This window comes from Mus caroli, unplaced genomic scaffold, assembly GCF_978045245.1.
Source record: "Mus caroli unplaced genomic scaffold, Mus_caroli_1 scaffold_8, whole genome shotgun sequence".
Taxonomy (NCBI): domain Eukaryota; kingdom Metazoa; phylum Chordata; class Mammalia; order Rodentia; family Muridae; genus Mus; species Mus caroli.
Genome location: NW_028227263.1, coordinates 40,586,023 through 40,612,131, shown reverse-complemented (window position 1 = coordinate 40,612,131; position 26,109 = coordinate 40,586,023). Strand labels below are relative to the sequence as shown.

The following is a 26,109-nucleotide window of genomic DNA, read 5'->3' as shown; positions in this document are numbered from 1 at the left end:
AGAACACTGTAACACATACCCAAACCACCACGTAGCATGCCAAAGATATGAGGCTAGGGACACACATAAATACAGGGAACTGGTTCAGTACCATATGGACTGGGACTTCTCAATAGCACAAGAAAAGAATTGTTACTGCTGCCTGGCCTGCATCCCCTGTTTGACAGGATACATGTGCATGGTTTTCCCATGGGCTTCTTGAAAGATAACCAGCCCTGATGATAAGTTGGGACATTCTCAGGGAAGGCTTTTTGCTAGGTAAGGCTCTTTAGCGCTAGGTGGCAGTAGATACACTGTGTTCTAGTTTGCTGCCTCTTGCTCTGGTAAAATACTGACAAAGTCAACTAGAGGAGGAAAGGGCTCATTACATCTTACAAGTTAGAGCCCATAATCAAGGAAAGCCAGGGCAGGAGCATGAGGCAGGAACTGAAGTAAAGGCTGTACTGCGGCTTATCCAGTTTGCTTTCTGTGGTTTATTCAATTATCTTTTTTACACAGCCCAGGCCCACCTGCCTGAGTGGCAATGCCCCACAGACAGGCCTACAGGCCCATGTGAAGGAGGCATATTCCCAGCTGAGATGTTCTCCTCCCAGGTGACTTTAGTCTGTGTCTATTTGACAAAAACTAACTAGCATATACCATCAGGGTTAAGGGGAATGCCAGGGCCAGGAAGTGGGAGTGGATGGGTTGGGGAGCAGGGCAAGGGGGAGGGAATAGGGGACTTTCGGGATAGCATTTGAAATGTAAATGAAGAAAATATCTAATTAAAAAAATGAAATAAAAAAAAAAGAGCTATGAACTTGAGGAGCAGTTGGCTTATATGTCATAGGAATCAACCAAAATCAGCTAATGCACATGTCGCCACGGGAAGCTCCAGGACCTCAACGTTAACCACAAGAGCCAACATTCAAATGTTTGTCTTGGTTGGACGTATCAATGATGCATTAATTGGGTAAGTTTAATTTTCTCCAATATACCTTTCTCCATTCCAATCTCCAAATAAACAGAAGAGGTTAAAAAAATGGGTAAGAGATCATATTCTCTGATGCACTGAACTGAAGAGAAGTTTGAGCCCTAAGAGCTACTGATAAGTTACTGGAATGTGGGAAGTGACAGAGGGAAATTGTATTTAAAGGGTCGATTTTCTAGATTAGATTCAGTCATTATGGAGAACATAACATATTTGTACCAGAGTACTAATAAGAGAACAGATCCTTGAAGTGAAACCAAAAAAAGAAAAGGCTGCAGCAACTGGAGAGACTTCCAAGAAGCCTAATAAGCAAGGTGCCTCTGCTTAGTTAAGCCTGTACCTTGAGACTCAGAGAACCAAGACACCAAGAAAATCACAAAATCACAAAGCTCTTACTCCTAACACTCTCGAGCTCCTGAACCAAAAGCCAAGTCACCAACCTTCACGTCCCTTGTTATACTAGGGAAAAAAATTAAATGTTTAAAACACTTAGTGGGATCTTCTTTTAGTCACAAATAATTGATAAAATATTTCTTTTCTGATAGTGAGCATTATTTTTTCCTCATTTAAAAATAGGAAAATGAAAAAAAAAAAAAAAGTAAAAAAGACGGCCAGTTGAGCCGGGCGTGGTGGTCCACACCTTTAATCCCAGCACTCAGGAGGCAGAGGCAGGCGGATTTCTGAGTTCGAGGCCAGCCTGGTCTACAGAATGAGTTCCAGGACAGCCAGGGCTATACAGAGAAACCCTGTCTTGGGGAAAAGAAAAGAAAAGAAAGAGAAGAGGAGAGGAGAGGAGAGGAGAGGAGAGGAGAGGAGAGGAGAGGAGAGGAGAGGAGAGGAGAGGAGAAGGGAAAGGAAAGGAAAGGAGGAAAGGAAAGGAAAGGAAAGGAAAGGAAAGGAAAGGAAAGGAAAGGAAAGGAAAGGAAAGGAAAGGTAAGGAAAGGAAGAAAAAAAAAAAGTAGGAAAATGGGTTGGGAAGATAGCTCGGGAGTTAAGAGTGAGCACTTGTCTTGCAGAGGGTTCAAGTTCAGTTTTCCACACCCTCATCAGCCAGCTCACAACTGCCTCTAACTCCAGCTCCCCAAAATTCTGTCTGTGGTGGCCTCAGTCACTGCACTCACACATGCATAACAGGGCCCGGACATGGAATTTAAAAATAAATCTTTAAAGTAGGACGATTAGAAAGTACAGAGTGGCATCTGCTAAGATGTTGAAGCACCCTAAAGGAAACAGGGTTTTGTGGTAAGATGGACAGGAAGACATATCCAGGGTGCATAATGCTAAGTGAGATAACATGCTCACATTCATTATAAGGGTTTTAATTCTGTTTCAGAGTCCAATTTTCTCCTAAAATAGCCAAACTTCTTATATACTATGACTTCGTCACCTTCAAAACCTGTCCTTCAAGGTCACCTTCCTAGGTAGGGAGAGACTGGGAGGAAGTGGAAACAGATGATCTATCTTTCCCTTTCTTTGTGTGGTATGAACCTCACCCAGACTATCCTGCCTAAAGCACAGGGCTGAAAAATACAGTTTAACTGTAAGTGCAGAAAGACGGCACTGTGGCAAATTCTTCCCGAGGAAAAAATATTGTACAAAGATGGAGGGGCATGTTTAGAAGTGAAGAGAACTTGGAGTGCATTACCAATGAATAGCAAGCTCAGGCAGTATTGAGAAGAGCGAGTTAAGTTGCAGCTGGCCATCAGAACAATGAGTGGGTAAGATCACACAGGGCCTGGGAAGGAGTTTGTCTTTTGTTCTCAAGCCATGAGAATCCATTGAAGGATTTTATGCAAAGAGGTGACATAATGTGATTTACATTTCATAGAGATCACTTGGCAGTAAGGAAAATGAATTGCTTGGGGAGCAAAGGCCATTAGATCCCCATAGCAGACACTGTAGTAGTCAAAAGTCCTAGAACCTGGTGGCTGGTTAGCAAACTCACCTGGGAAGGAGGATGACCTGGAAATGAAAGGCTCTAATTGCCAGTCTCTGAAAAGCTGCAGAGGGCTTTGTGCAATTACGTAACTGGTGAATGCTTGGAGCTGAGCTGCCTCTGCCAAGATCACACTGTTTCTTTTGGAACTATGCTCTCTCTTAGGACCGGGTTACAGGAACAAAATCAGGAGCACATGAATAATTGCAGAAGCAAGAACACTCTGCTCAGAGAGCTCTGAAGGAATATTGAACAGGCACCAGATCTGGACTGATATCCATACCTAACGTCATTCTTATCTCCTACAGCTCTTAAAAGAGTAGGGCTATTCTTTCTCTGCAGTTGAGAAAGGTTGCAGCAAGCCTGTAAGGATTTTTTTTTAACTTTGTTTGATGAGTTTTGCCTGCATGTACATCTGTGGACCACGTGCATGCCTGCTGTGCCCAGAAGCCAAAGTGGGCATGGGTACCCCAAGGACTAGATGGTTATAAGCCATCTTGTGGTGTGCTGGGAATTGAACCTGAGTTCTTTGTAAGAGCAGCCATTGCTCCCAATCAAAGAAAACATCTGTTTCAGGCCCACTGTGATGTTCTTAGACAGTCCTGTGATCAGCTCAAGGCATAAACAATCTCATGAGAATGTCTAATTCTGAGTAACAATAAATAACTGGCTCCTGTGCTGGCTTGCAATCTTCACCCATCCTGGCATTGCCTCCCCTAAGGAGCCTGCTCTGGGGAAATGAAGGAGACTCCTTGCTTTCTGTATCTTGTTTCTACCTCCTTGCTGAGTATTCCAGGCACAAGTGCTAACAAGAAGAGGCAAGCAAACACAAGACTGGTTGATTCTGTGACCCACAGGCTTAGTGGACATTCAAAAGGGAAATCCCATTAGTCTCTGATGGATACTGCACCATTCTAGATGGTTTCCTGAAACTCCTCTGGGTGGCTGACCCCTTGCTGTTTGCTATTAAGTCTCTTTATCTCTTCAAAATGGCCCCACAGGACAGGACCCAAGCCTACCCTCCACTTAGCTCGAGACGCATACAAGGCACTCATGTCCCACATTCTAGAAACACAAAGCAGCAGCATTTCACGGCCACACCATCCAAAAAAAAAAAAGTGAGCTTTTTCTTGCCCTGTATTTTTCCAGAGCAGGAACAGGACTCCAGGCTCATCATTCTTTAGCGGTACGAGTATCTTGTGCTTCCTAAATGGTCCCAGTAGACCTAGTTAGAACTGTAATCAGAAACCTGACTGTCTCCCCTTTCCTACAGAGGCTAGGTTCTAACAGACCAGTAGTAAGGGGATTAACAAGCTCTGACACAGCACTGAACTATGCTCCATCCTTCTACATGCTATTAACACTGCCAGCACTTCTATGTATTTCCTTACTTCAGGGTCTAATCTGTACCCCTTGGCTGGTCTGGAACTATGTAGTTCAGGCTGGCCCCAAGCTCCACCTGCCTCTACCCACTGAGTGCTGAGATTAGAGGTGTTCCCCACCACACCCAGCCATCATTCACTCTCTTCCATTCTCAAAGTGATCTTCATTTTCCCCTCCTCAAAATCCAATCCTCTCCCCACCTTTATGCTCAATGAATAGTTTTGTTCCCTCCTTCAAGGAACCCAAAGCCATCAGAAAAAATTCATAGGACCCTACTCAGATCTAAAGAACCAGAAAATGCAGGAGAGCTCGGAATGCAGCATTTTAATAACCCTCGTAGATGACTCTAGTCACTGTCTTTCAGTTAACCCCTCCCATTACCACTTACCCTTAATACTCTTCTCTCTCCTTCAATCTGTACTGACCATACAAGCCTCCTGTCCTTTAAGCTGGGTATGCTGTGTGCATATGCATGTGTAGGTGTAGAAACCAGAGGAGGACATCAAGTTCCCTGCTTTATCACTCCACCTTATTTGGAGGACATCAAGTTCCCTGCTCTATCACTCCACCTTATTTGGAGGACATCAAGTCCCCTGCGCTATCACTCCACCTTATTTGGAGGACATCAAGTTCCCTGCTCTATCACTCCACCTTATTTGAGGGACATCAAGTCCCCTGCTCTATCACTCCACCTTATTTGGAGTCAGGTTCTTACTCCAGGAAAGTCTGCTGGCCGACAAGCCCAGTATTCTGTCTCTCTCTGTCACTATTCCAACCCTCCTCAGCGTTGGAGTTATAGACACAGTTATGAGTGCTAAGGCTCTGAACTCAGGTCTTCACGCTTATATAGCACACCAGCATGTCCCGTTTACTGCAGCTTCTCTCAAGTGCCCTCTCTATCCCGCCAAGTCTATCTTGAGGCTCTCCTGCTGGCATCTGTTTTCAGTACTAGTTCACAGCACCCTTAGTAGAAGCCCACCCTGCTTCTGTACACGCCTGTGAATCTTAGTTTACTGACTGTTTCTCCTTTACACTCCTCACTACACACACAAGTAAAAAAGTCAACAAACTGAACACTAAATATGGCTTGAGAAGTCTGCAGTGAAACCAACAAATCATTCACAACACAGTTGTATGCTAAGAAACAGTTTGCAGACAGTATGTTGGGAATATAGATGCTTCTGGGGAGGGGGCTTATGAATCTGCAAAGCTATTTGGGAAGATGAGTAAACTTTGGTAGTGAAATGCATGTTCAGCAGCAATAGCACATGCAAAGATATTGTATGGAACTGACTAAGGTTGGTCTCAGTTCAGACTCCAAACATGCCTTCTGGCCTTTTTCAAAATCTTTATTCCTTTAGGCCTGGAGGCATCTAAGTGGTTCAAAATCCCGAGACCTATTTGCTCCTAGAGGAAACTCCTAGGTCTTATTCTTAGGAAGTCGTAAATAAGCCTATATGCCTGGATTCAAGGCAGACGCCTCCTGGATGAGCCAAGCGTGTCAACCTAGCTCACCTTCCCTCAGCACTACTCCAAGAACTTGTATATTCAGTACCTGTAGTTTTCCTAGGACACGCAAGGTAGGTACCATGGTCAGACTGTGCCAATAAGCAGCCCAATCAGTTTTTGCTGTTGAACAGAGATCCAGCTTCTGTATTACCCCCTTCCAAGGAAAGCTTCAAGCACGTTAAGTCTCTAAAGAGCAAATAAGCCTGTTTACATGCCTATATCAAACTCCCCCAGTCTTTCTGGGTCACATCTACATTACTTACTGCTCAACCTGTAAGCCTGTAGGGGTGATCTTTAAAGAACAGTGAGATCAACGACACACATAGCCATAGCTGGTTTATTCAGCACCTCTTACTAGTCCCAGCTCTAGCTGTAGCTTTCCTCAGTGAACCCATATAACATACTGTAAGACAAGAAGGTTACATTTTTCAAATGAGAAATGGAATATTCAGAAAGTAAATGATTTCTTCAGCTAAATATGGTGGCCCATGCCTGTGTTCCCAATAATCAGGAGGCTGAGGCAAGAGGATTGCCATTTGTTTTGTTTGAGGTCAGCTTGGACTAGTGTGAGATGCTGTCTCAAAACAACAACAACAACAATAACAGCAACACAGAAAAAAATTAGATGATTCCCAGCTCCAAGAAACAAAGAAATTAAATAACTCCCAGCCCCAAGTGGCAAACTAGCATTGGGACCTGCCATAAGGCAAAAACTGCCTGTCTGCAGTCTTGAAGCTGAAGGAGCAGAAACTATGGATGAGCAGAGGTGGACAATACTGGCCAGAAGACAACACAGCAGAGAGCCCATGTGCCTTCTGAGAGATGAAGAGAAAGCAAACCCAGAGATCCATCAGTTCTCAGCCGACTAGTTTCCACAATACTGAAGTGACCCACAATTATTAGACACATCCATGCCCTCACAATAAACACCTCATTCTTGAGCCTGCCCAAGTAATTTTATGCTTTCTGTATCCAAGAAGGCTCCATTAGAGTAGAGCTGAGCTGGAGGCTTTACCACAGTGTTCTTGGTACAGAAGGAGGGTGGTACCAGATCCTGGCTCGTAGCCTGGGTAGATACAGTCTTCAGAGTTCTGAGACTGGAGTCCGAGCTCTCCCCTTCCAATGGGTGTCCATCGGTCACCTGCGCTTGTAGAGACAGGGCTGAAGTTTAAGGCCTGAGAGTTGGGCTTTGGGTCCTACTCGAGGAGGTCCAGTCTTTTCAAAGTCAAACAAGAAGAAGTGGCTGTTGGTCAGGTCCTAGAAGCAGAGAATACCAATGAGCTACAAATTTTCACTCCAACCACACATCTCAGTATTTCCCCTGCTCAGAGAGCATCTCACAGCCCCTCCCAGAGCTTTGTCTTGAAAGAGCAAAATTCCCATCTCTGGGTTTACAGACTCCCTCCTGAACACCATTATCTGAAAAAGGTTAAGAACTTGGGCAGACTTCTCGGGGACCCCCTCACCTTGTAGATAATCTTAAAGCCGAGTTTGGTCACAGCCCCCAAAAAGGTCCGAATATCCTCAAAGCGGCTGCTGACTTCAGCTACTTTGAGAAGACCTCTGGGAAAAGGAGGAAGTCATGTGTGAAGGGGTGGGCACCTGTATGCACATCAAAACCATCTGTGTTCTAGGGACTCACTCACCCTGGCTTTAGCACTCGATTTGCCTCCTCAAGGAAGTCCCTGATGTTAGTTCCCATCAGTGAAAGACAAAACACAGCCACATCTACAGATTCATCCTCCAGAGGCACCTGATGAGGAAGAATGTTCAAGAGAGCACACAGTGTCGGAAGAGGAAATTCAGCACCAAATGCTTAACTAGATAATCGGATAGGAAGACTAGGAAGAAGGGTTAGGCCAGACACACAGAGGGGCTTACCTGGGCCATGTCACATACTGTGACCCTGGGGTCCAGAGAAGCCAAATCAAAACAGTGCACAGGGTTCCGGACACTTGAAGCTAGGCGGCAATCTCCACAGCCAAAGTCAGCTACCACTAAGGATGCAGGCCTGGGAGTGGAAGGGAGGGGAGGGTCACTTACTGGGTCTGGTCAAAGTCTTGATCACCAACACCACCCCTCTCATAGTGCATAGCACCCCTCACCCCCATTACTTCTGGCGGAGATCTTTGGCAATACGGTCCACCGGGTGCAGTGGCCACTTCTTTACTTGTCTCTGAAAGCCACGGTGATAAAGGAGAAAAGCCTCAGGGTCTTCCTGGAATAGGCGTTGGGCAGCACTGCTGGGCCCTGAGTACAACTGTTCATTAAGGTAGCGAAATCGGGCCCCATCCAGGCGTTGTGTCATGCGTGCTCGCAGGGCTCCAGCTCTAGACTCTTGACTATCTGACTTTGGGGCAGGAGGCACCTCAGTCTCCTCTATGGAAGCCTCGGGAGGAGCCTGCTCTGGTGTCTGGAGTGGCCGAAATTTGTTCTTGTGTCTCCGCTTATTTTTCTGCCGGTTCCGCCACTGCTTGCGGCTCAGGGTGTGTGAGGAATTAGGTGACATAGACTCAGGGCTTGGCTTGGATGGGTCAATTGTAGCAGTACTTGTCCTGGAATTGTGAACTGCAGAGAGGGAGATGAGAAGGCATTTGAGGCTTGATCCCCTAAATTCAGGGGCATAGCAAGTCATCCTGGCTACTCCCTTGTCCTTAAGACAGAGTCCGTAGCCTGGATAAAAGGGCCTCTTACCATCCAACCCATGTGCATGCATGTGTGTTTATATAAGAGAAAGAAAGACCTTTGTCATCTATGCAGTCAGTTCACAGCCTCCCCACCCCCATATTCACACATACTGATACCTGTTTGGTCAACACTGTCCAGGGGCTGGGTTAGGTGTAAAGAGGAGTATTCCTGACATTTCCTCTTTCCTTTTTCTTCTCCAGCAGAGATCCCACCAAGAGGAGGAGCTTGTCTGTGGCATTTTCTTCTTACTTCTTTCCCCTCAGAGTCACTGATGGATGGCGCCTGTTTCTGACATTTCCCTTTTCTTTTCTTCCCTACTTCCTTTGAGACGCTGGCAAGTGAGGGCCTTTGGAGGGGTCTCTTCTTCTTTCCTACCTCCTCCTCCTCCTCAGAGTCACTGCCAGGTAGGCTGGGGGTTTGCTGGGAGAGAGATGCTGCTTCCAGAGCCCGTAACGTAGCCAAGAGATGGCGGCGCTTGCGTCCCTGGAGGCAAACAAGGGATGAGAGTGTGTGTGAGAGTGGATGAGGCCTGGAGACTAAGAAAGGAGAGATGGGCTTCAGCTACTGGTGGTTCTTCCCATCCAGAGTTAATGAGTTTGTTGTGAAGTCAGCCACGCCCAGAACTTTCAGGCTGCAATCCCAACCTCTGGGAAGCTGGAGGGCAGAAAGTGTTCCCATCCTACTTTTCTAAATGTGTAAAGGATTGCCTGTTGATTTCCTTAGAGGAATGTGCTTAAGCACACAAACAACAGGACCAAGGCAAGACAGTAGTCATCTTTGCCTCCCACTGACAGCATTCTAGGAGCAGCAGTTTTTTGGTTTGTTTGTTTGTTTGTTTTTTGTTTTGAAACAGGAAGTGCAGTGCCACACATGTCTATTAAAAATGTTCCTAACTGGGCAGCAGTGGTGGTACACACCTTTAATCCCAGCACTTGGGAGGCAGAGGCAAGCAGATTTCTGAGTTCGAGGCCAGCCTGGTCTACAGAGTGAGTTCCAGGAGAGCCAGGGCTATACAGAGAAACCCTGTCTCAAAAAAAAAAAAAAAAAAAAAAAAAAAAGTTTCTAACTGCCCTACAGAGAATAGCCTGTTCGGAAAAAGCTGCATACAGACAAGCAGAAATGGACTACAGAAATGAGCAGAACATCCTGGGCTAACTGAAGGTCAGGAACACCCCCAAGGGGATACAGAAACCCTCACATCTGATGAGGTTCAAAGGAAAAGGCCTGTTTTCCCGTGAAGCTGATTTGGGGTTCAAGTCCTGCTGCTTGTCCTCAGCTAGACCCTTACCCTGAGCCTCTTTTGAATAGTGATTCTGATAACCTCCCACTTGCCTTGACTCTATCTAATATACTTTCTACACTGCAACTAAAAATCCTTTCAAGACTACGGATTCAGCTCAGTAATAAATGCTTATCTACCACGCTGAAGCCCTGGAATTGATCCTCAGTATATAAAGTGATGCCAGGTGAGAGAAAACTTGGAGAAGCCACTCCACTGCTAAAACAACTCTACTGATTTCTACCCTTAAGTGTACAAAAAACTTATTTAACTTTTCAAGCTCTGCGCTCCACGCTCGGAATCCCGCATTCCTGTTTGGACTATCCGGATCTTCAGATCATAACTAACTCCCTCACCACCCCGATCCACGATAGCATTCAGGCTCTCCCTCTACCCAATACGACCCCCGGAGGGTAGGCTTCACCTCCTTCAAACAGCCCAGTGCAGGGCCGCTCACCTTGACTGGCGGGGCAGTCGCCGGCCGAACCTGTGCTGTCGCGGCCCCTAGGCCCACGATGGCTGGGGCCGCCTCCACCCATTCGGGCTCTTCGAACATACCACCGGTAGCCCGCAGGGCCGGAGGGGCCTACGCTCTGGCCCACGTGCAGCGCGCGTCAGGGAATCTTAGGGCTGGAGTCGGACCAAACCGGGCCGGAAGCCACCGAGTGAAATTCTGTGGTAGCTAGAGCGGCCTTCACGGAGCAGAGCACCATCGAGCGTAGCCGCTGGCGAGCTAGAGAGGCAGTAGGAGGTCGGAAGGGAGGGACCGCGGCCCGCGCTGGCCCGAGCTGGCCGGGGCGGGCCGGGGCGGGGCCGGGCGGCGGGCGCGGCCGGACGGGAGTTCCCCCGGAGAAGGCGCCTGCGGCCCGAGTCCCGGTGAGTGTGGGTAGCTCCGCGCCCTGCCCCACGCTGTCTTGCAAACCCGTCTCTGCGATCTCTGCAGCAGCTCTGAGCCGGGGCCGCCGGGCAAGGACCCCTGTCCCCTCCCCTGGGTGTTTGCAGCTTGGGCCCCTTCCCCCACCCCCTAAGCCTTTCTCGAGGGCCGTGGCTCAGAGCCGGCTGACACCAACTCGGGAAACTAGCAAAGTCTATCCTACACCCCCAGACCCTCCTGCTCCTCGAGCCAAGGGGTCGTCCGCTGCCCGAAGCTCTTCACAGACAACCACTGTCCCTCTCGCGACGCTCCCCATCCCAGCACTGACACCTCTGTCCTGAGGGAACACACAGAGAGAGTCACTCTCTTGTCTCTGTTCTCCCGCAGTCCCCCGAGGCTTCCCCAGTCCCGGGGTCTCTGTGCCGGGACGCTGCTATGGACGACATTTTCACTCAGTGCCGGGAGGGCAACGCGGTGGCGGTGCGCTTGTGGCTGGACAACACAGAGAACGACCTCAATCAGGGGTGAGCTGAAGCGTTGACGAGTGAGAGGACGGCTACAAATCCGCTCTCCGCTACTCGGGGTGCTCATGTCTGGCGGGGGCGGCTGACTTTGCTATCCAGTGTGAGGAGTAGTAGTAAGCAAAGCCTGTTGATGGAGGAACGTCTACACAGAGGAAGCTGTCGGATTTAGTTTTTTTTTTTTTTTTTTTTAACTAAGTTTCACAATCCGGTTCCCGGGAACTTTGCAGCCTCTATGAACTCATGTCAGAGGCAGATCAGAGTGCCAGAAAATTGTCTGGAATTATATGTGGCTGGAGGATGAGTTTCTGCGCCCTAGAGCGTTGGGTAGAAGTGGGAAAGGATATTAGAGGTCTAAAGTTCTGAAGCTTGTGTAGTGATGAGAGTACCCATTTGTCAGGCGTCACCCTGGACGCAATTGCCTTAAAGTGATGTTTTGGATACAAGAATTGAGACAGGGTTGGGGTGAGAGCCCTAAAATCACGAGGATGAAGTAATTGAGTTGGTATGGGAAGTGAAGGGGGTTGTCAAAGATGACCTGGGGTTTAAAAGGAGGTTTGGGTACTTGGATACTTGGCAGTTGCCGAGGTTCCATTATGGACTGGCCACAGTTTTGGTGACACTACAGTGACTTGGAAACGCTTGGCAGGTTGTTAGTCATGCAGATTTAAAGTTCAGGAGGTCGGATTAGGAGACCAAGATGCCACAAATTGCATTTAAATGGATCTGAAGACTCTATAATGTGGAACGTAGTACCTTAGAAGAGTAGAAAATAAAGGCAAAGGTTGAGAAGCCTGGCTGACAGGGAACAACCATCTGAATAAGAAATAAGAAATGGATTAAGATTAGAGAATGAATGTTTTAATAAAAGAAGAGTGGTTAATTGTAGGCTACTGAGAAGTTAAAGAGCATGGATGAGCATTTAAAAAGTCTTCATTTAACTTACATTTAGGATGAATTTGATCTTTTGAATGCTATTGCAGAACAGTAACAGGAAACTGCATTACAGTGGGTTCCTTCACACAAGGAACACCACTTGTGGTTGCTGCTAGAGTCTTTGAATCAGACATAATCTACACCCTAGAGATGGCAGGCTTCTCAGGGAGAAAAGTGAATGGGAGGTGAGGAAACAGATAATATGAACACTTTCTGAAATGCTGGCTGATAAACAGAAGCAACAAGTGCAGTGTTGAGAGTTTAGTAGGTAGTTTGGGTTTGCTTTTGGAGACAGGGTGTCATGTAATTCAGAATGGCCTCCAGTTCTCCATCCTACTGCCTCAATCTCCTGAGTGCTGGGATTTCCATTTGTTGCCACTGTATAAAAGTGTTTGGTTTTTTTTGTTTGTTTGTTTTTGTTTTTTTTTGTTTTTTTTTTTTTTTTTAGGTTGGGAAGGATCATCTGTTGTCCTGGGCTACGTTTCACTAGCTTTCATTAGGCTGTATGTTATTTCTCTGCTAGATTCAAAGTTATTTGTTTCATTTTTTTCCCACATAACTTGTGTGCTCTGGTAAAAACTAAGCTGTCCTGCTTTGTTGGTAAGAAAATAGAAGTTTAGGCTGTTGTCCAGTAGGAGTGGCATCTTGGAAGACTCCTTGCTGTCAAAAGGTGAAGGATATCATTAGGAAAACCAGAACGCTATGGTGGCTTGAAGGGACAGGGCATGAGTGCTGGAGGTGGTTAACTCCCTGAAAGCTTTCTTGAGATAGAGATCCAGGCCCTGAGGTGACAGTCCTCAAGCTTGGGCTTGCTCGGAGGCCACAGACTTCTGGAAGTTGTTCAGTCAGAACATGTGAAATCTGGGAGACAACAATGATAGCAAGGGATAGACTCATATCCGGGAAAAGCCTTTGCTGAGTTTAACAGATGAGGGCAAACTAGAGGAACAATTATTTAAAGCTACATACTTCCTTCAGCTGTTGGGGGATTCTAGTTGACCAAGCCAGGATCAGCTCAAGGCCCCTCCTCCAGTCCCCTCACAGGAAGTGACCACAGCACTAAAGTATCTGGAGGCTGCAGGCCTAGACCACAGACCGCCCCTGTTCCGCCCCTCAGATCTGCATCCCTGGGCTGGAGGGAATTTCCTTTTATGGCTCCAGGCTGTCAGTTTGACCCAGCCCATCTAGTTGTTTTGTTTGTACACTTCTCTTTATAAAATATATGTCCTTAGGGGATGAAAACACAAATCAGGTAACGTTTTTTATTCAAAAGCTCCCGTTTACATTTTTCTCTTAATTTTGGATTGGTAAGTAGGAACACCCTGGTTTGTGGGGTTATCCACCCCATCAGTAATGAAAAGCATGTTTGTCATTGTATCCCTCCAAACATTTTCATTCCATTCCATTGTTAGATGTTAGTTTCAGTAACAGAGCCAAAAGTAAGCTTGTTTCCTCTCCTAAGTTATAGCCTGTCTTCTCCAGTATGCCTTCTCCCCTATTAACCTACATACAACATCAGCTTTCATCCCATCCTCAAGCATATATGATCCAACAGTCAGGATAGCTCACATTAACAGATTCTTACAATCCAGTCAGTTGAACTCTACAGTAAGGAGATGCACAAAAAACAATGCAAACAAAGGATTATAGGTGTGACTAAAGACGTATGAACTGAAGATAAAGCATGTGTCAAGTATACAAGGTCCTGGGTATGGTTCCTAGCATTGTCAAACGGGAAGACAAGAAAGTAGGGAAGCCAGAGGACCCCAAGAAGAGTACTATCACCTAGTGGACTAGAACTGCTAGGGAAGGAGTTGTGGTTAAAGTGATAAACCGTACAGTTGTTGGGACATCTAGGTGCTTGGGAGTGAACCTCATGGGAAAGTCTGAACTGAACTTTAGGAATTGCCAACATGAGTAGGAGCTAAGTCCTAAAGAGGCAAGCCTTCTCGCTGACTATAGAATCTCTTTTCCCCCGTGAATCAAAGCTTTTGTCCTTCCCAACTCCAGCTTACTGTCTGTGCCCTTTTCTCAAAGGGATGATCATGGCTTCTCCCCCTTGCACTGGGCCTGCCGAGAAGGCCGCTCTGCGGTGGTTGAAATGCTGATCATGCGCGGAGCACGGATCAATGTGATGAATCGTGGGGATGATACCCCCCTGCACCTGGCAGCTAGTCATGGACACCGTGACATTGTACAGAAGGTACATGCAAACCCTTCACCACCCACATTGCTCACTCACACACTATGAAGCCAGTAATAGGCACTGTCATGTGAAGAATGTGTGCTATTCTTTCTTTCTTTATGCCTGGACACAAGTCTCTCACAGGGACTGACTGACTGCCTTTTTCTTTTCTTGGCCATGGGGCGCAGCTGTTGCAATACAAGGCTGACATCAATGCAGTGAATGAGCACGGCAATGTGCCACTTCACTATGCATGTTTCTGGGGCCAAGACCAGGTGGCAGAGGTAAGTACTCAGACCCCAAGTCCTATGATGAATGGGAAGCAAACTGAGCACGGAACCATCAATCCATTCTGTCAGCCCTACTGTTTGACATTCACAGAATTATGTACTGCATCTGTGTTCATGCTTGTGACTGGTCCCCTGAACAATTTCTTTCCAGGACCTGGTGGCTAACGGGGCTCTTGTAAGCATCTGTAACAAGTATGGAGAGATGCCTGTGGACAAAGCTAAGGCACCCCTTAGAGAGCTTCTCCGAGGTTCAATACCTACCCCTAGTTTGTCTCTTGCCCCACCTTGCATCTCCTCCCTTCACAGCACAATTAAGGCTAAGATCATTCTTCTTCTCTAGAACGGGCAGAGAAAATGGGCCAGAATCTCAACCGTATTCCATACAAGGACACATTCTGGAAGGGGACCACTCGCACAAGGCCCCGTGAGTCACTACTGTGGGGAGGGGAGGGGCTGCAGCACAACATTCTTGGGCTACTGGGGTCATGTTAAGGTGAAGCTGGGTACATTACCTGCTCATATTCTCAGGAAATGGGACCCTGAACAAACACTCCGGTATTGACTTCAAACAGCTCAACTTTCTGGCAAAGCTCAATGAGAATCATTCTGGAGAGGTGATCCCCACCCTTTTTGTTTCTCCCTTCATAACACCCACAAACTGCCCACTCTGTATCCCTAATTAAGGTTTTTTTTTTCAAGTTAGTAGAAAAGAAACGGTACAGCCTGAGATAATGCTTCCTATCCTCTGTCCTTCAGCTATGGAAAGGCCGCTGGCAGGGCAATGATATTGTTGTGAAGGTGCTGAAGGTTCGAGACTGGAGTACAAGGAAAAGCAGGGACTTCAATGAGGAATGTCCCCGGCTCAGGTGGGACACTGAATTGGAAGCTGTTGTGTCCAAGGCACCCCAAGTGCCCCAAGTAGTAATGAAAAGTGATATTCTGTTGGGTCTCACCACTCTTTTCCTCCCCAGGATCTTCTCACATCCAAACGTGCTCCCAGTGCTAGGTGCTTGCCAGGCTCCCCCAGCCCCCCACCCAACCCTCATCACACACTGGATGCCATATGGATCTCTCTACAATGTTCTACATGAAGGCACCAGTAAGGATGTTGGTCTTGTTGGGGAGGGACTAGAATAGGGGAAGGAAACCCTAAATGAATGATTCTTGCTTCCTGTTAGATTTCGTTGTGGACCAGAGCCAAGCTGTAAAGTTTGCTTTGGATATGGCAAGAGGCATGGCTTTTCTTCACACACTAGAGCCTCTCATACCTCGGCATGCACTCAATAGCCGCAGTGTAATGGTGAGACCACAGTTCACTTCTGGTCTGCAAAGCCCTTTGCTGGCCTAGAATAGGACCCACCTTTTTGAATTTAACTTCTCTTCCTCAGATCGATGAAGATATGACTGCCCGAATCAGCATGGCTGATGTTAAGTTTTCTTTCCAGTGCCCTGGGCGCATGTATGCGCCTGCCTGGGTGGCCCCTGAAGGTAGGTAAAGGCATCGTATGGGAAATTGAGAAGAACCAGCTGAGTTAACAGTAGACGAGGCACAGACTAGACAGGTTAGGCAGCTGGAATAGTAAGCCTTATTCCTTATAGCCCTGCAGAAGAAGCCTGAAGACACAAACAGACGCTCAGCAGACATGTGGAGTTTTGCGGTGCTTCTGTGGGAACTGGTGACACGAGAGGTGCCATTTGCTGACCTCTCTAATATGGAGATTGGGATGAAGGTGAGCACAGAACTGCAGATACTTATTTAGGGGTGGTGGTACTGACAAGCACTGTGGTAAGCGCTTCCTGCAGTTTATACAGATAAATAGTAATGTTACCATTCAAGGATCAAAGGCTTTTGCCCATATGATGAACTCAAATTCTGAAGCTCACCTTGTTTCTTGTAATTTGCAGGTGGCACTGGAAGGCCTTCGGCCTACCATCCCACCAGGTATTTCCCCCCATGTGTGTAAGCTCATGAAGATTTGCATGAATGAAGACCCTGCAAAGCGACCCAAGTTTGACATGATTGTGCCTATCTTGGAGAAGATGCAGGACAAGTAGGACCTGAAGGTCCTTGCCTAAACTCCAGAAGTGTCAAAACATAGCTGGGGGAGTACACTTCTCCAAAGCTAAAGACCTCTGGTTGCCTCCCCTGTCTCTAATCATGGTACTACCCCAGTTATGGGGCTTGTTCCCTGCTCCCATCCCTACCACTGTAGCCCCAAAAGGGGCTGGGCTCAGAGCTTTGTCACTTGCCACATGATGTCTCCCAACATGGGAGGGATCAGCCCCGCCTGTCACAATAAAGTTTATTATGAAAACAGGCTCGTGTGGGGACAGAGGGAAAGACAAATACATCTGGATGGCGTGGCTCAGGTGAAGTAGTGCGGCTTCTTCACATTGATGCCATACTCGCTGAGGGCAGGGGTCAAGTCCTCCATGGTTAGGGTGTACTTGCGATCCTGGGGGAAAGAGGGAAGACCACCAGCTGAGCACAAGTGCAGACTCCAATCCTTTGTGGGTGACCCTGAGCAGGCCCAATACCTCCCCTAGGATTCTGCTTCCCCAAAAGGCTTTCAGGATAAGTTAGGCCTGTACTGCGGTGGAAGGTGAGCCTCTCACACCTTGCTCTTGCTCCGGGAGCTGCCAGAGGCCGTGCCCTTCATTTTGCAGTGCTGTAGGGCATCATTGGCAATATCTGAGATGAATTTCTGGGCAGCTAGTGAGATGAGCCGAATTCTAGAGAGGAAGAGGGTGTTAGTAATGAGATTATTTAGCAAACTCCACCTAGCACTCAACAGTCTAACCTGCTCCAAGTTTACTCACATGCGTGGGTCTGAAGCTTCAAAGCCAGCGCGGTTCAGGTAGTAACCAGTCACTGCATCCGGGATCTGAAAAATCAAATTAAACAGCCATCAGTATTAGCTCTGCCTATTGATACACTGGGTGGGTTGGAGGAATAAAGAGATAGCTTCATGCCTGGCAGTGGTGGCACACGCCTTTAATCCCAGCACCTGGGAAGCAGAGGCAAGTGGATTTCTGAGTTCAAGGCCAGCCTGGTCTACAGAGTGAGTTCCTGGTCAGCCAGAGCTACACAGAGAAACCCTGTCTCGAACAAACAAACAACAAAAGAGATGGCTTCATAGCAGAGAAAGCTTGAAAGAACGAAGGTGTGGTTGAAAGGCATTGACAGCGAGCCAGGTGGCCTTGTTCAGGCGGGAAGCGCACCGTAGGTGTGTAATCCTCCAACTGCATCAAGAAGTCCACTAGAGGTGTGCTGGACACTACGGGCTTCACTTCTCCGTTGGCCGCACTCGGTAGGGCGTAAACCCCGTTAGACATTGCCCCCTCCGGGGGAGCCGCGCCGCCCGCTGCCACCGAAGCTGAAGGAGAATCAACAGCACAGGTGAGAGGCGCAGGGTTCCCCTAACCGGGCACCTAGTCCGAGATGCCGTCCTCCCTCACCCGGCCCGGCCCTCCCTCACCTGGCCCGCGCCGCTCTGCCGGCTCCCCTGCCCGTGCCGCCACGGGGCCCGTGCCCGCAGTGGCGACTCCAGCCACAGGGCCCCCTGCTGTCCCCGCGGGGCTGGCTTTGCTCTCCGCGGCCGTGCTAGTGGGCAGCGCAGCGGGAGCCGACACCGGGGGTGCCGGACCCGCGACCGAGGCGGCACAGGCGGGCGCCGCCTCGGGGTCCGCGCCGGAGCCGCTGCAGCTCATGGGGCCGGTGGGAAAGGCGGCGAACAGAGCCGCTTCCGCTTCCGCTCGCCCAGGCGCACGCTGCGTGACGTTAAAGTTCCCGCCCACCACTCTAAGCTGCCGCGGGCGACCTAAGGTTGGCTGTTAGTGGATGAGGTGTAGACTGCAAGGCGGAGGCAGTGTGAGATGTGGCTGCCACCCTGCGGCTCCACCCCGGCCCGGGGTGGGGCCGCAGAGCATCCTGGACTGAACACTTTATCTGGGTTCAACGACCTGGCTTGGGGATTCATCTGCCAGGCACTTCATTACCAGTCTCCTGACGGTCTTCATGCATTCTTTGTAGTTTCATGGTCTTTTAAGGGTTGCAGTGGATTTGGTGTGTGTCCCTCCCACCCACAACGGGCTTAGGAGTGTACCTCTGTAAATGTAGAGATGGGTGTTTTACCCTAAAGAAATAGCATGCCAAAGTCTTGTGTGAAACACATTTACAATACAACAGTCTTTTTTGTTTTAAACAGTCATTTATTTAATTTCTATTTGCCAACTACTGGGCTGGGACCTAAGAATACAAAGAATCAGATTCTAGTTCACTAGCACCGACTGTCTGGGAAAGGAAGGCAAACAAACGGACAATTTCAATACTGTATGGTTGTTTCCCAGCTACATGTAGGTGCAGTGCAAAGAAAGGGAAACCAACATTCACTGCTTACTTCCAAGTGTCAGACATTAGCAATGTTTATTTCCTGATTTTGAAGGCAAGTTTCAATGTCTCTGACTTTTACCCAGTAATCTTTGAAGGGTTTGCACAAATAAATATACCGCTTGGTTTGGAAGATGAGGAGCTTTGGAAGCCTCTCCTCTACCCAAATGCTTCCTGCAGTTTAGGAGAAAAAGAACATGGACTCAAAGATAATGCAGTATTTTGTGCATGTGTGTGTGCTTGTGTGTGTGTGTTCACATATGTGTATTTTTGAGACATGGTCTCCCTATGTAGGCCTGGCTTGTCTGGAACTCTTTATATAGACCAGGATGGCCTCAAACTGAGAGGCTTGCCTGGCCTCTGTCTCCTGGGTGCTGGGATTAAAGGTGTGCATCACCACACTAGCCGATAAAGATATACTTGAGAGGCAGTCAAGAAAACTTTTTGGAGATAGTAAGGAGGTGAAAAAGATGAGAGTTAAGAGTTATAGGTTTCTGGCTTGTTTGAAAGAGGCATTATATCATAGATTAAGAGATGAAATAGTTTAGGTCTGTGCTGGAGGGAGATGAAGTAAAGAGGTATCTCACATTTGAGGTATCACTCACTGTGGGTATAGATGTCAGTGATCTGTCAAGGGATGATAATAAAATGATAAGAGCAAGAAACTAAGAATGGAACAATGAACATCAGCATCCCTGGAGTCAGCAGAAAAGGGGGCTGATTGGTGTGGTCAGAGGAGGGTCACTGAGGAAAACGGATAAATGGGAGACTGATGGAGAGAGCAGGTTCACAGAAGCCAGATAGATGTTTGTAATGTCTGACAGTTGAAATTAAAACCTGAATGTTGCTTTGGTGTAGCTGAGAAGGGGAAAACAAAATGTAAATTTTAAAACAATTTACAAAAAAAAAATCACTCAAGCAAAAATTTAAAGCAAAATTTGTAATGACCTATTTATTTTGTTGAGGAATTTTGCCAATGAGAACATTTAAAACATTTTAAGTTTTCAATTTTTAACTTTCCTTAGAATAGTTATATAGTTAAATAGATTGCAGCCAATGTGTTCTTTTTCCTTTTTTTATGGTTTTTTGACAACCTGTTCTTAAATAAGGAAACCCATAAAACAAACATTGAAAAGTGTATAACTGGATAAAACATTGGGGAGACCATTGTACTTCAGTGCCAAAGAGAAGAAAGACAAAACGATTAGCCAAAGTCTCACTTCAGTGAACGGAAAAGCAAACCCGTCTAAGGGTTTTAGAGTGTACGGTCAGTGCAGAGGTGGTAAGCGTTGGATGGACCTGCTAGTGTCAGTAAATGGAAGACTGAACCTTCTTGCCCTGCTTTCACATCTCAAGCTGGAAAGAGGAAGGAGAGATGGGGTTGGGGTGAGACAAAATATGCTGGTTATAGCATCTTGTTGAGGATCTTGAAGTAGAAGTTTGGAGACCTGAGTTTGATGGCACATAGTAAGATTGAGAGTTGAATCCTGTTCACAGCATCTGAGGGTTAGGGAGAAGCTATCTGCAGCAGGCAACAGGAGTTCAGCAGGGCTTCTATCGAGGAATAACAAAGAAACTGAGCCTTCCCTTTTCGTACAGGAAACAGTTCTGCTTTCTTGTCATGGCACGAAAGGGTCAAGGGTTGAGCAGGGTCTTCAGTAGGGCTGGGAAGTTGGGTGTTCCCCAACCTGTCACAGGATCCCAGCCAGGACCAGAGCAGAAACCCTGACCCTCCACTTCTTCATTCAGACAGGACTCATGGCAGCCATGGGTTACCTGGGAGGAGATGATGGCATCAGATCATGGCCTGCTGGTACCAGCTCCTAGACTGCACCTTATTTATATTCATATCACAGAGGCAATCATATATAGTGAAAATGCCGAAGTTCACTATAGCCCTTCTCATATCCTATGACAACATCCACACTCTTTCCTCCAATACTCACATCAAAGAGTCCTGTCCCATGCTGCTGATAGAGCCTGGGATTGAGAAAGCCAAGAGGAGCTCGGCCATTGAGGATTCTGTGCTCATTTATCAAGGATAAAATTCCCCCAAACACTGGAGTAGAGGCCTGCAAGATGAAGATGCAAGAATAGGTTAGGATTTTAGAAGGATTGGACTTCTAAGGGATGATGCTTGCAAAGATCAGAAGTCTCCAAGGAGTCAGGGGTTCTGGGTTCAAGATTTTGTAGGTGGGGGAAGCAAGGGTAGTTCCTGAGTAGAGCATTTACAGCAAAGCTGATTCTTACCGAGGTTCCAGATACCCATGGAATGGGAACCATGTTGCTGACCACCCAGTAGCCATCAGATAGTGCGGCAACATCTGGGTAGGCACGGCCACTAGCATTGAAGTAACTGGATGGTGGTAGATGAGAGCTGGATTTCAAGAACTGGGCCACTGCTTCCTCCTGAAGGACATTTCTGAGTATGAGTATTGGCCAGTAGCCTGCTCAGCAAGCTGCAGGACTGAGGACAGTCTCCCCACCCCTCACCTTCAACCTCCAGATAGCCACATGAATATCCACAAACCTGGTAGGAAGGCCGTGGGAAAACATTGCTGAAGCCTCCACCACTGATATAATCAACTACTTCATCTGTGATGAGGAAAGGATTCTTGAAGGAGGTTCCTCCTACTGTAGTGACATAGGGGCTGAGGAGAAGACAGTATTCAGATAGTGAGTGTACTGGCTGGTTAGTTTTGTGTTGTCAACTTGATACAAGTTAGAGTCATCAGAGACAAAGGAGGCTCAGTTAAGGAAATGCCTCCATGAGATCCAGCTGCAGGACATTTTCTCAATTAGTGATCAATGAGGGAGGGCCCAGCTCATTGTGGAGGGTGGCATCCCTGGGCTGGTGGGCCTGGGTTCTATAAGATGGCAGGCTGAGAAAGCCATGGGAAGCAAGCCAGTAAGCAGCACCATTCCCTGGCCTCTTCATCAGCTTCTGCTTCCAGGTTCCAGCCTTGCTTGAGTTTCTGTCCTGATTTCCTTCAATGATGGATTGTGATCTGGAAGTGTAAGCCCAATAAACCCTTTCCTCCGCAACTGTTTTTTTTTTTTTTTTTTTTTTTTGTTTGTTTGTTTGTTTTGTTTTGTTTTTGTCACGGTGTTTCATCACAGCAATACAATAAAAACCCTGACTAAGACAATGGGTGACCTCTAAGATGTGTGGAGGTGGGTGGGAATGGTCTGGGTCTTACTGGAAAAGGGAGTAAGACTATAGAAGCCTGTATACAGTGATTATTGATAGATTGGGATCTCTCAAGACATGGCTGGAGTTAATTGTGTATACTTTTCTACATGAAAAACAAGCAACAAACCCTAGCAACTAAGGAAAAGAAACGCCATAATCTGCTCTCGCAGCCTGGGATACACAGGAAGAAAAGGGAGCACAGCAAACACAACAGGTAATGCTGAAGGCTGAGCCACAGCAGCTCCTGGTGGCCTCTGCCACAAGTGAAAGAGTCAGATACTTACCTGGAAGCAGGGAAGCTAGGGCGGAACTTGTGTCTTCCGGAGACAGACCAACACCCAGCTCCAGTGTCACCTGGGAAAGACATAGTAAGTATTCAGATTAGTTGGGAAGAACTTGGGGTGTAGGCTTCATGCCATCTCAAAGTACTCAGGTCAAATCAGCAGACCCTGTTAAGGCTCTGAGTTCCTATTATGAATCAGAAACCAGGCTGAAGGGTCGGTTGGGATAAAGCCTGCCACTTGGGTAGGTGGGAAGTCTTAAATTTATGGTAGAAGGTTACCTGAGGCAAAAAGGAGGGTGAGACCCCGAGCAGCAGCCTTCATGAACTCAGTGTTGACTCTCTGGATGTAGATGCTGCTGAGGGAGTCTTCATCATCTCCGTAACTCACAGTATGTACATGTGGCAAAGATGACTCATTGCTAAGAAGCAGGAGCCATTGTAAGAAGGGCTCCTGTGCCTCATGGCGGCCTGAATTGTTTTAAAAGAAGGGATATGAGTGGCCATTGGATGGTTGCTAGAATCTCCCTTCAGCCCATGGCATCCCCTTGATGAAATGAAGCAGAGATCAACAGTCTATTCCAACCCATTTTCCCATCCTCCAACTAATTCTCTTAGCAATACCAGGGCTACTGTAGACCCAAGTGGAGATATTGGCACCAGCACTCATCAGGTATTCCACATCTAGACTGGCCTCGATCCCAGCTCTGCCTCGCCCTTGCTTTCCAACAACTTTTGCTACCGAGGCCTGGTGTGTAAAACTGCCACCGAATAGGCGCATGAACTCAGTCAGGTCCGAGTTATGGAAGTACTGTTCCAGGAACTGTGGAAACATCCAAATCAGGAATTGCGGATCAGAGATTGAGGCCCAGGGTAGTGAGGCACTAAAGATATCTTGAGGAGGTTGTGATGACTCCAGGGCTTTACATGGCTCACCTGGGCACAGGCCTGGCTATTGTTGGTGGTGCCTGAGCCCACATCTTTGGCTGTCAGGTTGTATCGCTGACGGAGCACAGACGGAGTCACTCCAAAGTGCAGGCTAACAGTTCCTACCTGTTGTGGTTCTGGACGTTGTCTTGGAGATGAAGGGGGGAAACGGTGCAGCCCCGCCACTGTGGAAAGGGGTCAGGCTTAAGGAGGTCTTACAGATACTACCACCCACTTCACTACTGGAAAGATTCTATGCCTCTTTTGGCATCTAAAATTCTTCAGCCTGTAGACCTCCCTCCCCCAACTTCCACCAACTCCATTGGGTTTACCAAAATCCACATGAGGGGCCAAGGCCTGGGGAAGCTGGTAGGGATGTGGGGACCTTATAACATGGGTCTTTGTAGGTCCCCCTACATAGCGATGAAACTCAGCTCCTGGGAGCAGCAGCTCAGCCTGTCTGGAAGTAAGAAAACAGAAACCATGGGAAGGAGTTGAAGAGTTGGCCTGAGCCCCACTTAGCAGCCTGCCATCATTTCCGTATGCATTACCCATACCCACAGGCTCTCAGCACGCTTTAAACTCCCCCAATTGGGGTATTTTGTCTCCTTGTAGGGACAATGGATTCTACGGGGAAATCATTACTTCTCACCGGACACTCAGCCAGCAAGTCAGAAAGTCCTGGGTGGTCACTGAATCACAGTTCCGGGCTCCAGCTGCTGAGAGCCACTTTTGGACAGTGAGGAGGGTCAGGGGTGATGGTTGAATCAGCTCAGCTACATCCTCCAGGGTTAGGTACTTTCCTGCAGGGATTCAGAAGAGGCTCTTGTCTTCATTTGAGGCTTTCCTGGGTTGTCTGTTTGGACCTCAATCAGAAGACATCAAAACTTCCCAAGGAGGACTGTGAAGGGGCTAGGCATAGTGGGAGTCAAAGGGAAGAAAAGGCTGAAGAGACATGAAATGTCATGGCCAGGAAAAATGCACAGCATGTGTTACTATGGTCACAAAAATTCAAGGAGGTTAGTAAACTTTCAATGTCCCATTTTAAGCTTATCTTCAAAAAGATTTTCCCAAACTTTTGGAGCCAGTTATACAGAACCTTCTAATTTAGCTCAGCTCTTCATCCTTGTTGATTTTAAACAACATAACGGTGAGTCATTCTTTCCTGCATGTGAGGAGCTTCTTGGGTGATCTAAGGATGCCCCTCCTCCTCTCGCCTCCATTCTTCACACACACACACACACACACACACACACACACACACACACACCCTTGCCTCACCATACAGGACTTTAAGCAGGGGAAGGATTCACTTCAGCCTGAGCATCAGAGAGAATACTCTAGAATAGAGAAGGGACTGTTCTGGGGAGTGGGGTGAAGGAGAGGAAGCTTCAAACCAGTCAGGGTACTGGGCAGTAATCCAGAAAGAGAATAAACAACTGAGTTGGTAGCAAGAGGAATGGCCAGAGTGGATTAATCCAAAGACAATTTAGGACTTGAACTAGCAACAGAGGAGGGTGTGGCAGTGGCTATGAGAGTGGGGTAAGGACCATGACTTGATCACGCATACACACTAAGTGCTAGTCCTCCATTTGAGAGCTGGTAGGGTAAGTGAACATTTCAATCTAGATCTGATTATAAATCATGTGTTCTTAAACACAGCTAGCTACTCCACACCCACCATTTTCCGGGCACTTGAACCTAGGGTTTTTCATATGCTCCGTAAGCACCCACCCTATCAATGAGCTAGCTAGACCTCTAAAAAATTTGTTTTTTTAATGTCGACAATCTTGCTACACTGCCCAGGCATGCCTTGGATTCAAAATCGTCCTGTTTTAGTCCAAGTATCTAGGATTATTACCTCATGCTACTAGGCTTAGATTTGTTCTTAGTTTTAAGACTGAAGAACTCAGGTGAAAATTTTGGGGTGTGTGTGTGTGTATAAATGTGGCAGTTATTGTCATTTGTCTGTCATACCAGAAACATGGCCCTACGTGATCTGCACCAGCCAGTGCCTGCCTGGTCCTGCCTCCCACTTCCTGCCCCAGCTGATAGGCACCATATTGAGGAGAGCTAGGATCCGACACAGCCTGCACCAGCTCCGAGAGTCTTTCCAGGTTCTGCTGTTTCAGCGCAAAAGTGAGACTCAGCTCTTCCTCGGGATCCACGCGGCCCAGGGACACCCAGCCTGGAGGCAGCCTACAGGGTCAGGGACATGATTTGGTTAGGCCATAACGAGAAATCCAGATCATGGAAAGTTTGGGATTAAGAACTGAGACTTTGGGTCGAATCCTAAATGCAGATAAGGATCATAGGAGATAAATGACCAGAGATTAAGCCGAGGGAGTGTCGAATAAGGCTACAGAGTGGGTACTAGGAGCAGTTGAGGTTGAGGAAAGCTAGTACCAAGCGGCTGCAGAGACAGGCACCTGTAGTACTAAATCAACTCACATCCACCGCTGGTCCGGCTCAGGGTTGTAAGTGCATTTGCCGGCGATGACGAGAGCAAGGAGCCCTAGGAGGCTGCAGGGACAGCAGGTGGGTTTCATCAGGAGCCGAACCCTCACTGTATTCCCTCTACAACATGTAATCCCTCTAATGTAATCCCCCTTAGCTACCCTCCCCACCTCAGTTTCTCACCCGGCTTGGAGTCCCATTTTGGCTTTCAGGCTGATCTGTGGTCATGTGATAAGTCACATGAGCATGGTCTGGCACCTCCCCCATCTCTCTGCCTAGTAACTAGTGACG

The 26,109-nt window shown here is 47.6% G+C and overlaps 4 protein-coding genes across 5 annotated transcripts; 1 reads left to right on the top strand and 3 right to left on the bottom strand.

Moving 5' to 3' along the window:
- Positions 1–6,121: 6,121 nt before the first annotated feature.
- Rrp8 (ribosomal RNA processing 8) lies at positions 6,122–10,341 on the bottom strand. The gene is made up of 7 exons (XM_021169046.2): positions 10,223–10,341; positions 8,603–8,969; positions 7,913–8,366; positions 7,680–7,809; positions 7,445–7,551; positions 7,265–7,361; positions 6,122–7,055 (listed from the first exon to the last, which is right to left on the bottom strand). The coding sequence occupies exons 1-7, from the start codon at positions 10,319–10,321 to the stop codon at positions 6,936–6,938; spliced, it is 1,374 nt and encodes a 457-aa protein (XP_021024705.1). The 5' UTR covers positions 10,322–10,341; the 3' UTR covers positions 6,122–6,935.
- Positions 10,342–10,498: 157 nt separating this feature from the next.
- On the top strand, positions 10,499–16,888 carry Ilk (integrin linked kinase). Of its 2 annotated transcripts, none has more exons than XM_021169047.3 (13): positions 10,499–10,641; positions 11,027–11,163; positions 14,134–14,299; positions 14,470–14,565; positions 14,723–14,819; positions 14,912–14,995; positions 15,100–15,185; positions 15,328–15,437; positions 15,543–15,670; positions 15,750–15,871; positions 15,960–16,059; positions 16,171–16,301; positions 16,477–16,888. In XM_021169047.3, the coding sequence occupies exons 2-13, from the start codon at positions 11,075–11,077 to the stop codon at positions 16,624–16,626; spliced, it is 1,359 nt and encodes a 452-aa protein (XP_021024706.1). In that variant the 5' UTR covers positions 10,499–10,641; positions 11,027–11,074; the 3' UTR covers positions 16,627–16,888. The 2 variants fall into 2 exon arrangements, with proteins under 2 accessions (XP_021024706.1, XP_029335372.1); XM_029479512.2 differs by lacking the exon at positions 10,499–10,641 and adding an exon at positions 10,653–10,731.
- Positions 16,858–18,331, bottom strand: Taf10 (TATA-box binding protein associated factor 10). The gene is made up of 5 exons (XM_021169049.3): positions 18,051–18,331; positions 17,794–17,948; positions 17,392–17,456; positions 17,190–17,304; positions 16,858–17,027 (listed from the first exon to the last, which is right to left on the bottom strand). The coding sequence occupies exons 1-5, from the start codon at positions 18,280–18,282 to the stop codon at positions 16,938–16,940; spliced, it is 657 nt and encodes a 218-aa protein (XP_021024708.1). The 5' UTR covers positions 18,283–18,331; the 3' UTR covers positions 16,858–16,937.
- Positions 18,332–18,762: 431 nt separating this feature from the next.
- Tpp1 (tripeptidyl peptidase 1) lies at positions 18,763–26,083 on the bottom strand. The gene is made up of 13 exons (XM_021167893.3): positions 26,002–26,083; positions 25,813–25,884; positions 25,421–25,560; positions 24,014–24,164; positions 23,694–23,821; positions 23,371–23,546; positions 23,059–23,257; positions 22,717–22,905; positions 22,439–22,508; positions 21,492–21,612; positions 21,212–21,370; positions 20,908–21,033; positions 18,763–20,737 (listed from the first exon to the last, which is right to left on the bottom strand). Exons 1-13 carry the CDS (start codon positions 26,016–26,018, stop codon positions 20,597–20,599), a joined length of 1,689 nt encoding a protein of 562 aa, XP_021023552.1. The 5' UTR covers positions 26,019–26,083; the 3' UTR covers positions 18,763–20,596.
- Positions 26,084–26,109: the final 26 nt, after the last annotated feature.